At 44.6% G+C, this 13713-nt stretch overlaps 1 protein-coding gene across 1 annotated transcript in view; it reads left to right on the forward strand.

The window, feature by feature from the left end:
- The first annotated feature begins 318 nt into the window (after window positions 1-318).
- Window positions 319-13713, forward strand: part of kif26ab (kinesin family member 26Ab) — a 65331-nt gene continuing 51936 nt past the window's right edge. The window contains exons 1-2 of the mRNA XM_070842578.1: window positions 319-541; window positions 785-1003. Of these exons, the coding sequence (XP_070698679.1) occupies window positions 479-541; window positions 785-1003 (282 nt within the window). The 5' untranslated portion in view covers window positions 319-478. The remainder of the gene's footprint in view (window positions 542-784; window positions 1004-13713) is intronic.

Raw genomic sequence — 13713 nt, forward strand, 5'->3', positions numbered from 1 at the left:
CGTCGTAGAGTCTCAATGAAATGACAGTCAGACAGTGCGGAATGAGATGGTTTTCACAACATTAGGATATTTTATTTATGGGGTTAAATTAGCAGACTAAAATATCACTGTTCAACACACAGATTATTCAGAGTGGATAATGGCATTTCAACAGCTCTGTACACTGACACAGCCACCACACCTCCACCCCCCAAAACTTTTCGTCAGCCCTCCCACTCCAGGAGTGACGCCGCCTCCTGCGCACCGCTGAGCACCCTCCTGAACCAAAACTCCTCCGCTGTAAACTTATGGCACACACTCACCAGTTGCGTTGGACCAGCAGCTAACTGGTCCAGTACGGTCTGACAGATGACTGGTAACCTTCAGTCAGGTCTACAGTCTAGCCTATGGCTCTTCCCCGAGTTCCTCAGCGGCAAAACCTTTGAGTTTGGCGTTTCACGAAGACGTTCTCCTGGAGGTTTAAACTTGATCCGGGAGAATGAGCTCGTTTGGGGGCAATGCAGCTCCTGATGGAAGGAACTCTAAGAGCCTCATGTTCACTGTAAGTGTCTCACTGCACACGGTGAAGTGTACAAGTACGATTTGTTCCACTCGTACAGGTTATAAACATAAAAGCTGCAAACTTGCATCTCTTTGGTGCGCACTTGGACAGGTGCTCTGTATTCAAACGGGTCGTCATGGCACAAACAAACAGTATCACTTTCACGTCTGCATACACTGGAGATGTCACCTGTTGTTCCTCTCTCATAATCGATACTGACCAAACTTCTTCGTCATGCTGCAGGTGGAGGGATGTCCGAGTGGAGGGTCTCCGGTGACCCCCAGGAAAAGACTTCCCTCTGCGGAGGACGCGAGGTGCAGCAGCCGGCCTCCTCCCGAGGGCGCCGGGTCGGTTTCCATCTCCGAGTCGGAGGAGAAGGGAGGCTTTTGCCAGCAATGTCAAAAGAAAGTCACAGAGCTGAAGAAACAAGCGCTGGCCCTGGCAGACCAAAACTCATTGAAGGTTGGTTTGATAATTCTTTTCACACTCTTTTGTTCCAATCACATGTTCAAATTCACACTGTTTTTACACCTTTAAGTTTAAATACTGTGATCACCTAAATTGCATTGCTACTTTACAGTGTTTCTCCTTAGAAATGGTCAAATTAGGTTCAAGAAGTCTACATAGGAGCTAGTTACTGACAACAGGGGCAGGGAGCACAGCTTTGTTAGCAGCTTTTGATGTCTTATGCCTTTTGGCTTTTCATGCCCACCTGCAGCTACTCTCAACGCTGATATCTACGGACAATGAAATGTGATCTTCTGATAATTTATAATTGTACCAAAAAAGCTCTCACCATCCTCTTGTAAAGTTGTTTATTGCATGCTTGACTTCAAATGCTGGCCTTGAATGTGAAAATGGAAGCTTTTGAGACTTTGAAAGTGGCCCATTGTTTAGCTAAACAATGCTTATCTCTTTATTTTGCTGTTGGGTGTGGGGGGTTCGAGGGGGTTGAAATGAGCGAGCCGCTCATGTTGGAGACTGAGGAGGAAGTTAAAATCCCAGCCGACCTTCGCTGTGCATTGAAAGTGTTCCTGTACGGCTGCTCCCACAATTCCCACCGCTGTTAAATATAGGCCCTGAGATTGCCAGCGTCGTGGCGAGCTGGGTTTGCCCCTCGGGTCGGTTCTCCTTTGTTGTCCCGTTTTGGAGAGAGAGTCCCAAAGTCGGATTGGATTACAGCTCTTCAAGGTTCACCCCAAATCCCACAGCACCTGATGTTCATACGGGAACAGGTAGACAAGGGACAAGGGGGCATTTTTGCAGCACCTGGGCTCTCTGTTTGAGACTTCTGCATGTGTGGTCTAATCTTTGTTCTGCGCATATCAGATCTATGTTCAGGTATCAGGTAAGTCCACCCCGTAAACACATTAAACCTACCCCTAACTACCATTATCTGCCATGGGAACTGACCTCCCCTTTTTAGTGTGGGACCCTCCAGCGGTACTTTGTGGCCTTCACCAGGTGCTCTGTGTTGTAGAAAGAGAAGGGAGCAGCCCCCTTCCCCCCTATTTTGCACTTGTTGATGGCTAAATTGGGCCTTAATTCTGGGGTGGCAAACAGTGATGGCAGGATGCTCTTATTGTACCAGGGTTATAGTATGGGCCACTTCAGCTGAAGGATAATAAAACCATTGTCTTTGTGAGTTTGAGCTGCCCACCTGTTGGGCCTCATAGGATGGACGTGGTTGTGGATGATCGCTTCCAAATTGCTTCCTCCATGGAGGGAATAAGGTCAATGGGGTGACTCAGGTGGCCCGCTGGTGCGTCTGGGATCATGCTACCTGCTTGGGTTCGGCCAATGTTGTGTCTGCAGTTGTCATGGGAAAACCGAGAGCGGAGGCTGTTTACCCGAGGTCGCACTTCCCCTCCCTCCCCATCCGCCTGCCGTCCCGTTTTTGTGAAGAGGAAGTCGGCTAGGTCCCCAGACATCCCTCTCCCCCTCACCCTGCCCGTAGACTTATTGTTTGAATACAGTAGTAGTAACGAGTAGATAAAAATTCAAGGAAGAGTGTTTGAGTAGCTTTTAAATGTGAAGCCTAAGGGGGAAAGTTCACTGTTCGCACAAACTGAAACCTCCCAGACAGCTTTTGTGTTTTCCTGTTTGGGTCTAGGGGAACCTGCTTACACTATGGCCTGCAAGAAATTTACGCTAGAAAATTTCCCTCCGCTGTAGCCTAGAGGTGTAGACGAGCACTGGCAATGATCCATGACAGTTTCCCACTGAAACCACTTGGCCAGCCTTAAAAAACACAAGATGACAAATTATTTTCTTTATACTTCCACATCCACTGGCAGCAATTAAATACTTTTCATGCTTCCTGCCTCTAAGTGCCTGCTTCATTTCACGAGCAACAGTGCACAATGTCTTAAGTTTGTGTTTGACAACTTTTTGAAATTATTTCAACTACACATGCAACAATATTACCCTCTGTGCATATCATTTGCAATACTTTTCTAATTATAAATATTTTATGGCACTGTGTTGAAGGGCTCAACCCTAAATTAACTTTGCTGAAATTATGTCCTTGAGCTACCACCCTTAAGTTTCAGCTGCCGTGGCACATTTTATGTTATTCAGACAGCATATGATTAAAAAAAAAAACTGTGAAAAAAATGCCCTTTGCTAAAAGGACAGTTGGCAACAGTAGAGACACACTGACAATCTCCAGACTGGATCTAATCAAGGGAATTCACCTACTTAATTTGCATAATTAAAACCTACAGTGACTTCAATAGTGAACAGCAGACAGTCTGGATTGAGTAATTGTAGATTGTTCTTATTGCGGCTGGACGCACTGGCTAGGTGAGGTATGATGTAAAGAAAGACGATCACTTAAAGCTCAACTTAAAAAAAACCAATTAGCTTCTCACTGTAATCAGATGCTCTGTAAACACAGACAGATAGGACCGTGCAGCTGGATTAGATACAGCCTCTGCTCATAACTGTTCTCTGCTTTTTGTAACTCTCTGACCTGTAAGGCATATTTCATATTTTGGTTGTTTGTGCCAGTGAGATGAATTGAGACAAAGGAGTTTTTCGTGGCTGTATCATCAACCATCTCATGAAAATGTTGAGAGTGTGTCAGTGACAACAATAGCCGATTAGGTTTGTACAGAGCCAGCAGCTTGAGGTCTTTGTAATCTGTAAGAGCTATAATTCCTAGCCTGTGGCCAGACTGGAGCAGCTCATGCCCCTCAGCCACAGTTTAGACAGGAGCTCTGTCACTCAATATCTTTTTTTGAAAAGGCTAACCTTAATTGTATTCGCCGATGCGTGAGAGAGATGACATTCAGGGAGAATGGGAGCTGAAAAGACCAGATGATATTGATGAAATATGCATCGTTGCTCAGGTTCAAATAATATTTGAAGGAAAGTTGGAAGTGCACAAAAGTTTTTTGAGAAATGCGCTCATTTGATTTAAAGAGTTAAATGAGACACTAAATATGAAGATTAGCGTAAATACAGGAAATAGGTGGGAAAGCAACTATCCTTTTGTTATCCAAAGGTAACGCCACACGCCTACTTGCACCTCCAAAGCTCACGAATTAACTCATATCTCATTTGTTCAATCTGTATAAAAACAACATGTTGCAGTGTTACAAAGGATTAGGTGCTGGTCTTGGTCTTGGGTCGGTGTTTGTGCTAAGCTAAGCGTACAGACGTGAGAGTGACATCAATCTTCTCATCTAACTATCTGCAAGAAGGCTCTTGAGATTACAGCTGAGAAGTGTTTGTCACTATAATATATTTACTCATAAAACTGGAGGTTGGAACATGGAAAAATCTTTTACATTTTCTAGACTAGAGTTTTAGAGCATTTACACTGGGGTTTGGTGTGTTGGCTGCGGTCAGTGATAAAGTCGGCAGCGCTCGTAAATACTGAGGCCTATGAATATACAAGCAGTCTTGGACCTTGTGAGCTCCACTAGTACACTGACTGATTAACAGAGAACGTCCTGCAGGGCTGTGAGGGCTTGAAGATTTGAATTAAGTTGAGCTGTTGGAGGTTGAGGTCAGTATGAGCCAGGTTTTACCTTTCTGGTGACCTGCGCCCTCTGGATATGGGAAACTGAATTTAGGAGCACAAACTAACCAGGTTACTATGGAGATCAAAGTGAAATGAAGTTAAATCGTGGTGACGGAAAGTGAGCAAACTGCCAGCTAATCATGAATGCCGCACGCTGCTGATGTATGCACAACGTGTCCACGTCTATTATGGATGGTATGTATGTGAGTGTGACTATGAATGTGGCTGCAGGAATTAATTTGTGCCACGAGTACCATTTGCCAATTTTTTCATGTTGAATTCATAAATTGTGGGACCAGTAATTGTCACAAATGACTCATTTAGATTCATGTTTGATTTGTTTCTGCTTTGTTCCTCATTTGACCCGTGATCCAAGTGCAGAGTTGTTAGGGAATCCATTTGAGTGTTACAAATCAACAAATTGTTTCCTGAAGCACTGCAGAAAGGAGATTAATCAACCCTACGTCATGCAGCAAATGTTTCCAGGCCAAAAAGTCAGTGGCATTGTACAATCAGAGTTTGTTTGATTTTGCTTTGTGTGAAATAAACACTTATTTCTACAGTCATTTGTGTGTATGTGCACTAATCTCACATATCAACTGTATGTTGCTTGCTTTCCTATTCTAATTCATTCTATGCCTTCTTTCCCTCTTATGGATTTGTATAACTATAAAAGAAGACGTGGGGCAGCGTACTCTGTTGCCATGGCCAAGGAGCCAGCAGGAACATTGCTTTGTGATAATAGTACTGTGCATAGAGATGTGTTTGTTTACAAATCAAAGAGAAATGGTTCAGGAAAAGTGGGTGCTGGTGAATAGCAGTAGGTCTACCAACCTGGTTACTGTTTCTCAGGCCAGTCACGGGGAGTGTTACCTCTCCTTTGTTGACTGACCCCTGACATTTCTGTCAGTTCTCCCCAGTCTTTATGGTGGGTTTGGGTTTCAGGGCCCCCGACCCGGGCTGGAACAGGTGTACGCCAGGTTCGCTGCAGGAGGGCAGGCGACAGGACAGAGTGACTGGCAGACGGATGGAGGGATGGATAGAAAAAAAAAGACTGTGTGAAAAACCCCTCCAGTTGTGAAACTTGAGCTAACGCAGAGTTAAAACAGAGCATGACCATATTATGCTATTCACCTCTAAGCACCTGAGCCCCTGGGGCTCTCTGTGATGTGTGTGTTGCGTGCCTGTGTGTCTGCTCAGCAGTGCATGCACTCCAGAGAGCCCGGGAGGAGATGAGAGACAAGACGGGAGAATACAGGAGACCCTGGGCTGAGCCGTCCCTTCGCTTCATCCCTGCATGCAGTGTGACTTCTGCTTTATGGCATGTGGCTATATTAAGCCGCGGAGCAATAATCTGGTGTCAAGTGGTGCGGAGACCACAGACATCAGTCATGGCGCTACCGTGCTGCACTGTGTCTGTGAGCCTCAGCAGCATGCAGCTGTTCACTGCCACCTTACCTCAAGTCTCCACAGCTTCATTCTGTCACTCTGTCAGCACCTCTTCATGTGACGAATTTGCATGCATTGTGCTCGCTTCTTTTATACTTCATGTTAGGGCTTTAAATCAAGAGTCAAGAGCTTAAGTCTGATAAAAAAAGTATCATTTTGTAGCTGCGTGAAAAACCCAGCTTTCTAAACTAGCTTTAAAACTTTCCAAACAATACTAAGCAGTAATTACTGTTCAATACACTACAATAGATGCAGTGGCACAGGGAGAAAGTACTCATGGGCTCACTTGTAGGTTCAACTACTGCAGGAATTTAATTGTCTTGGAAAATTCCTTCATTCCCTCGATTTTCCAGCCTTTATCTCCGCCTGGAAGCTGCACATTGCAGCCGTAATGCTTTAAATGTGGACAATGGAACAACTCCGTCAGTTGCAGGGAGTTTAAAGTTTCTCATTCACGTTCCTGCTTCCAGATTTACACAGCTGGTCCTGCTTTTCAAAGTAGCTGACTTTCATAGGACAAAACCTTTTTCCTAACCTTCAGGCAGCTTTGGAATGAAAGCCACATCTTCACTATGCCTGCTGCAGTTTCATTTTACATCTTTAATTTGGTGAGCTGAAAGTGAATTGACCCCAATTGTAGCTGCCCAGTCCGCTACTTATCGCAATTGCAAGGGTAAATTGCTGCGAGGCAAAGTCCAGGAAATGAGTTCAGAGTGTGCAGATGCAATGGCTGATGGGTCTGGATGGAAACTGAGCTGCATTAAGGCTGATGCTCATCGCCTTTCAGCGGTAAGATAGTGGAGGAATCTGATGGCGAAGGTTGAGGAATTCTCCACCTGGAATAACTGCCATTCCTTACGTCTGCACTGCGCTTTTCGCTGCTCAGAGGAGCAACATGAAACGGAGGCTGACTGAGGCTCCCCAGCAGATGCCCACTAACGCACACACACACACACACACACACATTATATTCATACATAGGCACGCACAAACTGGTGAACTCATGTGAAAGCTCCAACACACGTACACATATGCACACAGTTTACCTGAATGTGCCCCCTTTTGACCATCTGGTCCTTTCTGGAGCGGCTGCATGCCACTGTAATGTCTACAGAGAGCCATCCAGATGTTCCCTCACTTACCTGTCAAGGTGAGAAGAGCTATATAGAGCTGCTTAGACCTGGGGATTTACTCTGCTGCCCTCAGTTATTGTTGAGGTTGCATGAGAGAATGAGAGTTGTCTCTCTCATTCACTGAAGTCGAATATGTAAAGCCGACCCATTATCCTCAAGAAAAGCTATTCAGTGAAGACGTTCAATCAAAGTGTGTGACTTTGGAGACCAGCTGCATCATTACTTTATAATGTAGCGATGAGAAAGCAATAAGCTACCAGAGGCCATGAAGCTTCACACTTGGTTGAGCGCCTTAGCCTTTCTTAAATCTCTGTAAATGTTGGTCTGACGTGGCCTGTTGCATTTAAAAAGGGTTTTCTATGAAATGGTACCACAATATAATGATTAAAAGAGAATGTAAATATGTGAAATCTTTTTTTTATGGTGCCTGTTGATTGCAGGTCACAGGTGCATATTTACTGAGTATTTTAATTCAGCCATGACTCAGTCAGGCAATACAAACTGTGGCCTGGATCTTGTTTTGTTTTATTAACGATCATTTTTTCAGATTTCTTTGAATCAAAACACCAGGTAATGCCTAGATTGTGATAACACCTGTATTCTTTAGCTTTTTCCTCATTGTTAGTGTATTTGAGGAACGATTGCCATGCATAATAGAGCTTGTCTGTATGGGTTTGCTGCTGTTTGGTGAAGGATCATGTGTTACAATGAGCCAGACTGAAATGAAACAATGGTTCTGCAGTCTGGGCTGACAGGGCAATGTGTTACAGCACAGCACAGGCCTGCAGAGCATGAGAACAGAGCAACAAAGGCAGAAATGTCATTGAGCAAAGAACACAAATGCAACAAGAAGTGTAACCAGAGGGAATTAATCAGTTTGACTTGTTAATTTAGGGCGAGCTGCCTGTGTGTGTGTGTGATTCTGTGTGTGTATGTTTGTTTTATGCTATCACAGGGCTCCTGCTGCCCGGCTCCATATGTCATGGTGAAGTGAGACATGTACGATGTGGGCAGACTGCAGCCCATTATTGAGTCTGATTCAGAGTATTGGAAAAACATAGTTGTTGAGATAAATTTTCAACACGGTACACAGACACTGAGGAGCGCTGAGCTGGAGGTAATCTCCTGCTGGCTCCATAAAATGTGCTCAATTGACAGCAGGCCTTGTGGTAGCAGACAAATCGGCTGGCTTATAGTAATGTGCTGAAAGAGAATGCCAGCGCTGTGTATCCTTGCCAAGATGGATATGTAGACAGCAAACTCTGGGCTGTTTGGGCGTGGCTCCCTTGCTCACAGCAAACAGTGGATCAGTGGATCACCAGAGTATGGTGCCTAAGTTGGACTCGACATTGCCTTGTTTGTTTTTGCCCCATGTCAGATTTTAAGGGTTGCATGCTGATGATAGATTTATAAAATCTGTGATAAATCCTTCTCTGAAAAAAAAAGTGCCAGGAGAACCAAAAGATGACTGATTATAAATGATATTTTTACATGCGGTTTGAAGGTATGTTTGAACATGTTTTATAGGAATGCTGCTGAAGTTATTATTATTTTTGCACTACTGATGCATACAATTAGCAAATCAGCAATGTAATCATTTCATTCAAACATTTCTCAATTTCAAAAATCCCAACCACCACTGGGTGCATTTGATATTTCCTAAGAGCTCACCTTTTCATTCCCAGAGAAGCCTCTCGGTGACCTGCAGTAGTAAATGTGGTCGTGGTGTGCAGCTGCTGTGTGAGTGCACTGTTTTGCTTTCATGTCATATATCTATATATATGTGTCTGAGTGATAGTATGCATGCATCTCTGTGTGATACTATTTGTGTTTGTGTAATAGTAGATGGATTGTGATGGGTTGTGTTGTGATTGGTTGATGGGTTGTGTTAACGCGTCCTGCCGGGCTCCCCAGCTATGCGTTTGGGCTATTCTTTATTGTCAGGAGCTCATTCTGATACGTATATAGTGCTCCATAAATCCTGGTGCAGAGTGAAAATGCCAGTCAAAGTTCACGCTGCTCATGTTCATTTCATGCTTGAGTGTCCAGCCCTGTAAGCGAGGATGAGTGTGGGTATTGATGATGTGCGAATGTGCGTGTAAGTACCAGAGGAAAAAGAAGGAGATGAAGCACATTCGGAGTCCCTCCATCTTTTCCACTTTGCCGCAGAAGTCATCCATCTTTCTGAACTTAACTGCTCCCAATTTATGATTGCATTATAACAACCAGCGTTATATCCTCATTCCAACACACAGGCCTAGTGGTGGTCTGGTTAATGGAGAATTTGATGGAGAAGGTGACTGGCCAGTGCCATTACTCTGGTCCTCAGCGTGCTTAGCTTTAGGGTGAAAATGATGAGAATTCACTCTCAATTCAGCTCTGATTTTAGCCCTGCTGTTTTTTTTTACTTGCTGCAGGTCTGGTGTGCCTCTTATCCTACTGTTAAACTACACATCTGAGTAATTGGCCTTTATCATTATATCATCTAATAAACAGCCGAAACCTCAGATTTGCACCAAAGCACATATCCCTCCTGTAGATGCAAGGAGCAGGAGGAAAGAGGAAGTGGAAAGTGTGTGTTTCAGTGTGCATTTTTATTTCATTATTGAATGACTTGACTTAGCAATTTGCCCGCTGACATTTTAAAGGAAATAACATAGCAAAGCATTCTCCGGAATGGCAGCAAATTTCTTTCATTTCCATGGAAAACTGTGTCGCTGAATTTCTCAATAGGCGGAACACCGAAAAGGTCAGCCTCAGCTGTATGGATTTTCATAATGGATTTTTGCCAGCGAGGACTCAATCAAGATACAGTTGCAGCAGTGTGGTTTGTCTTTGATTGGCAGGTGAGACTCAGCAGTCAGACTTTTGGGAAAACAGTTTGGGAGCCGCGAGGGCTGAAATACATTGTGGTTTTTACTACTTTTGTACTACTTAACTGCGTCATAAAAAAAAAAACAGATAGACTTTCATCCCTTCTTTGCTGCACCTTAGTTAGTTTAGTCTCAAGTACTTGACTGATTTGCCTTCATATTTTCTAACACTTCAAATCTCCTCAAAGTTGCTAAAAGTTTTATCTTCTGCCTTGAACTGTAAGAAACAGCAGCAAAGTAAAGAAAAGCTCATTCCTCATAATTGGCAAATTACACAGATTGTTTTTGTGAAATGATGAACTTCACTGGCATTTCTGTCTACTTGTGAAATATTACAGTAGACACATTTACTTTTTAGGTCACTGGTGTTCAGAAAAAAAGCGAAATTAGGACAATTAATTTCTATTCAGATCAGCAGAGATATACTGTCTTTAGGTTGCCGTTACTCCCAGCGGATGCATGTGGAGTAAACCTTCCCCTGCCTCTCCCATGAACCGACTCCCATTAATAGATCCATCCTTTATGCTTCCCCTCTTGTTACTGCCTCTCTTATTTTATGATGTCACTCTCTGCTGAAGAGCTCTGGGCTGTTTTATCTCCTTCGTGTGTGTCAGGTACTTAAACTTAAACCCCTCTGTTTACGAGTCCCAAACTGCCTCTCCATCCGCTGCGTTTGCTTCTCAGTATCAGCTCAGCATCACCTATAAAAGCCCCGCCATCTTTGCTGTTCTGGGAACTCGCTGTTGGGCCTCACTGTTGCAGACCCCCAACTAAGTGCTCGATGTGTGTAAGAACAAGCCTGTGAGAGTGTGTGTGGGCAAGTATGTGTGTATATGTTTCCAGGTTTATTCATAGAATTGTATCTTTGGGATAACTGGATGCCGTTTGATTGCCTTGGCATTTCACTCATTTCATTTGGGGCTGCTTTCGGTTAGTATTTTGTCCCTACATGCTGGTATTGTTGTCATCGTTAATGTGGCTGTTGTTTGCTGCTCTAAATTTATGCATCAAACAAAAACATTGCAGGAATGCCTTTGAACGTGTCTGTGCAACACGGAAATGCTTCCCCCACTCAGATGCCTGTTGAAAAGGAGGGAAGCTCACGGGGAGCACACCTGTGTGTTTGGCCTTGGTGAATTCCTGCATAGCTTTACTGTTTGGAGCAGGAGTGGATGTTACTGTTGTGTTCAGTCCCCTGAACTTTTGCTGTGTCCAACTCGCCGCCCCCCTCTACTCCACAGCAGCTCATGAGAGCAAAAACTTACAAAACCAGGGTCATTCTCTCATGTCCACTGCAGGTCCAGACAGCTAGCCGGCTGTAAAACTATTTTGTGGTCAAACCTAAATGTGCGGTTTTATTTACACACAGTGTTTTACAGGTTGTGTCAGCTTAAGTTTGACATTGAAGCACTGCACTGGTTTCCAGGGGAGGCCATAGTCATAGAAAACAATGCTGACCTTAAGCTTGAGTTCATGAGCTGTTCAGAAATAATTCTTATGAACAACATCTTTAATTAATCTCATCTTGCGATTTTAAGTCATCTTGCAAACGTGAATTTGATTCTAAGTTGCAAATGCACAAATTCAGATTTTTCTCTTTTCTCTTTTTTTTCCCTTTCATATGTGCTGCTCCTGACCACTCTGCGCCTGATCCCAATCACAGGTAAATGCATTTCTGCACATATATAAAACTGTTCTTCCATTTTGGTGAGCGTTCTTCACAAAGATGTATTCACGGCTGCCACACGGTCATTACCACATCCATCTAGCGAGACACTACCCCCTCCTCCCCAGTCTGTCCATCCCAGTCTGACCCCTCAGCCTGCCCTCGTCCCACGCTGGGCATTTATGTCTTCATCTCTTTGTGAGTGAGAGGCTGTTTGGGCTGCAGCGTCCAATGGAGGGGTGAAACCAGGGCACACTTGAACTCCCACAGAAGCGGTCACTGGAGACCACATTTGAACTGGATTTGACCTGTCAGACTATACCTGATTTGTGCATTGCTACCTCTTTTATACACTTCTCACATGAAGGCTTACACAGAACTTATACATCTGTAGACAGTATTCATCTTTATTTTTAGCCGGTTACTCATTGGTTCACTTACTGGAGTGCAAGTGATTCCTGCTTGAGTTGTTGGGTTATAGAGGGTGCTGTAAAAGCCCTACAGTAGCCATTGAAAGTCATGGTGGCGCTATGGGGATGGAGGGCTTGAGGCTGCTGCAGCAACTGAACAATGCTTAATTAGCTCATAAACAAAGGCTAGTGGGGGATCAGAGAGGGCAATCAAAGTGTCCCGCTCCTATGAGCTTCTCTCACCGTCAACAAAGCCTCTCTAATGGCCCCGTCACTCCACTTGTTGTGTCTCACCGCAGTGTGCTTCCTGGCATCATAAAAGGCTCACATTCCAAAAAGAGCCTCGGACAAGAGTCGATACACCGTCCACACCTCCTTTGGCTTCCCTCTGCCAGCTTCTCTTCCCCCCTTTCCTCTCTCTGCTAGATATTGACATTACTCCTCTGCTCACCTCCACAGTGTATGTTTGGTTCCCTGTGGCGACGGCAGCTTTCATCTTTCCTCTTTCAGTCTTGTGTCCGTGACTTTGGTGGTCTGTTTTATTGCGCTCCTTTGTGTGATGCTGGTCTGGCACGCTGCTGGGAGCCTGTGAGGAAGTGCTCGACACACAGAAGACTGTGCCAGGCTGTGGAGAGGTTATTCATGCTTGGCATGAAGACAGGTGTGTGATAATAGATATGTGCATGCCTGTGCGTCACAGTGGCGTGGTGTCCATGTTTGTACTAGGCAGCGGGTGTGTTATTTTTCGTATGTTTTGACACGAAAATTGACATCCAACGCCACACGAGGACAGCACGGCAGCAGGTCGGACGCAATCTCTGCTTGTTTGTGGGACTATGTTATCATCTCCTGTTTCCTGTCAAAACAGGAAAAGACCGGGGGGCGAAAATGGAGGCTAGGAAAGTGCCTTGATGTGTGTTGGCTGGAGGTCCAGCTCTGCCTGACAGTGACCCTCCTAGCCAGGAAAAACAAACCCGTTCAGGGCGTAACCCACAGTGGGATACTTCGTAGTGTTATTTTTATCACTTTCGCAAAGCACAGCAAGGGATGCTTTTCCCAGCTGTTGACACAGGTCTGGGTCATTTCTGTCTCAAAAACAGTGCAGGGGCAGCAGGCAGAGAAAGAGAGGGAGACGTCCCATCTGGCTGTGTCCCTTTGGCTGGCAGCCTCACATGATTGTAGTCTCTGTTTAGGAAGGGAAATCCTTTTTGACATTTTGTTAATCATGAAAGTGAGACACTCCTTCTCTTTGGATGATCCCTAGACCTCCATCACAATACCTTTTCCGTCAGGCTGGAGTTGTCATGCAATTTTATCCATCCATCACACATATTTTGTTAATTCTTTACAACAGGATGGCACACACACACACACACACACACAGACATACACAAGCGCACACACACACACACACATTAGACCTGGTAATTGCTCTTTTATGGGCCTCAACAGCAAGTACATTCCAGACAGTAGAGTCAGCTATCAGTGTGGTTCAGGCGGTGGATTACCACTGATGGCATGGCAGGTAAAAGCTCCAGCGTCTGCTGTGATATGGCTAAATGAAAAGGCACGGACAGGCACGCTGCACAAACAGCTGATTAGAGAGTCAGC

The sequence above is a fragment of the Pempheris klunzingeri genome, chromosome 13 (genome assembly GCF_042242105.1).
Source record: "Pempheris klunzingeri isolate RE-2024b chromosome 13, fPemKlu1.hap1, whole genome shotgun sequence".
In the NCBI taxonomy this organism is placed as follows: Eukaryota; Metazoa; Chordata; class Actinopteri; order Acropomatiformes; family Pempheridae; genus Pempheris; species Pempheris klunzingeri.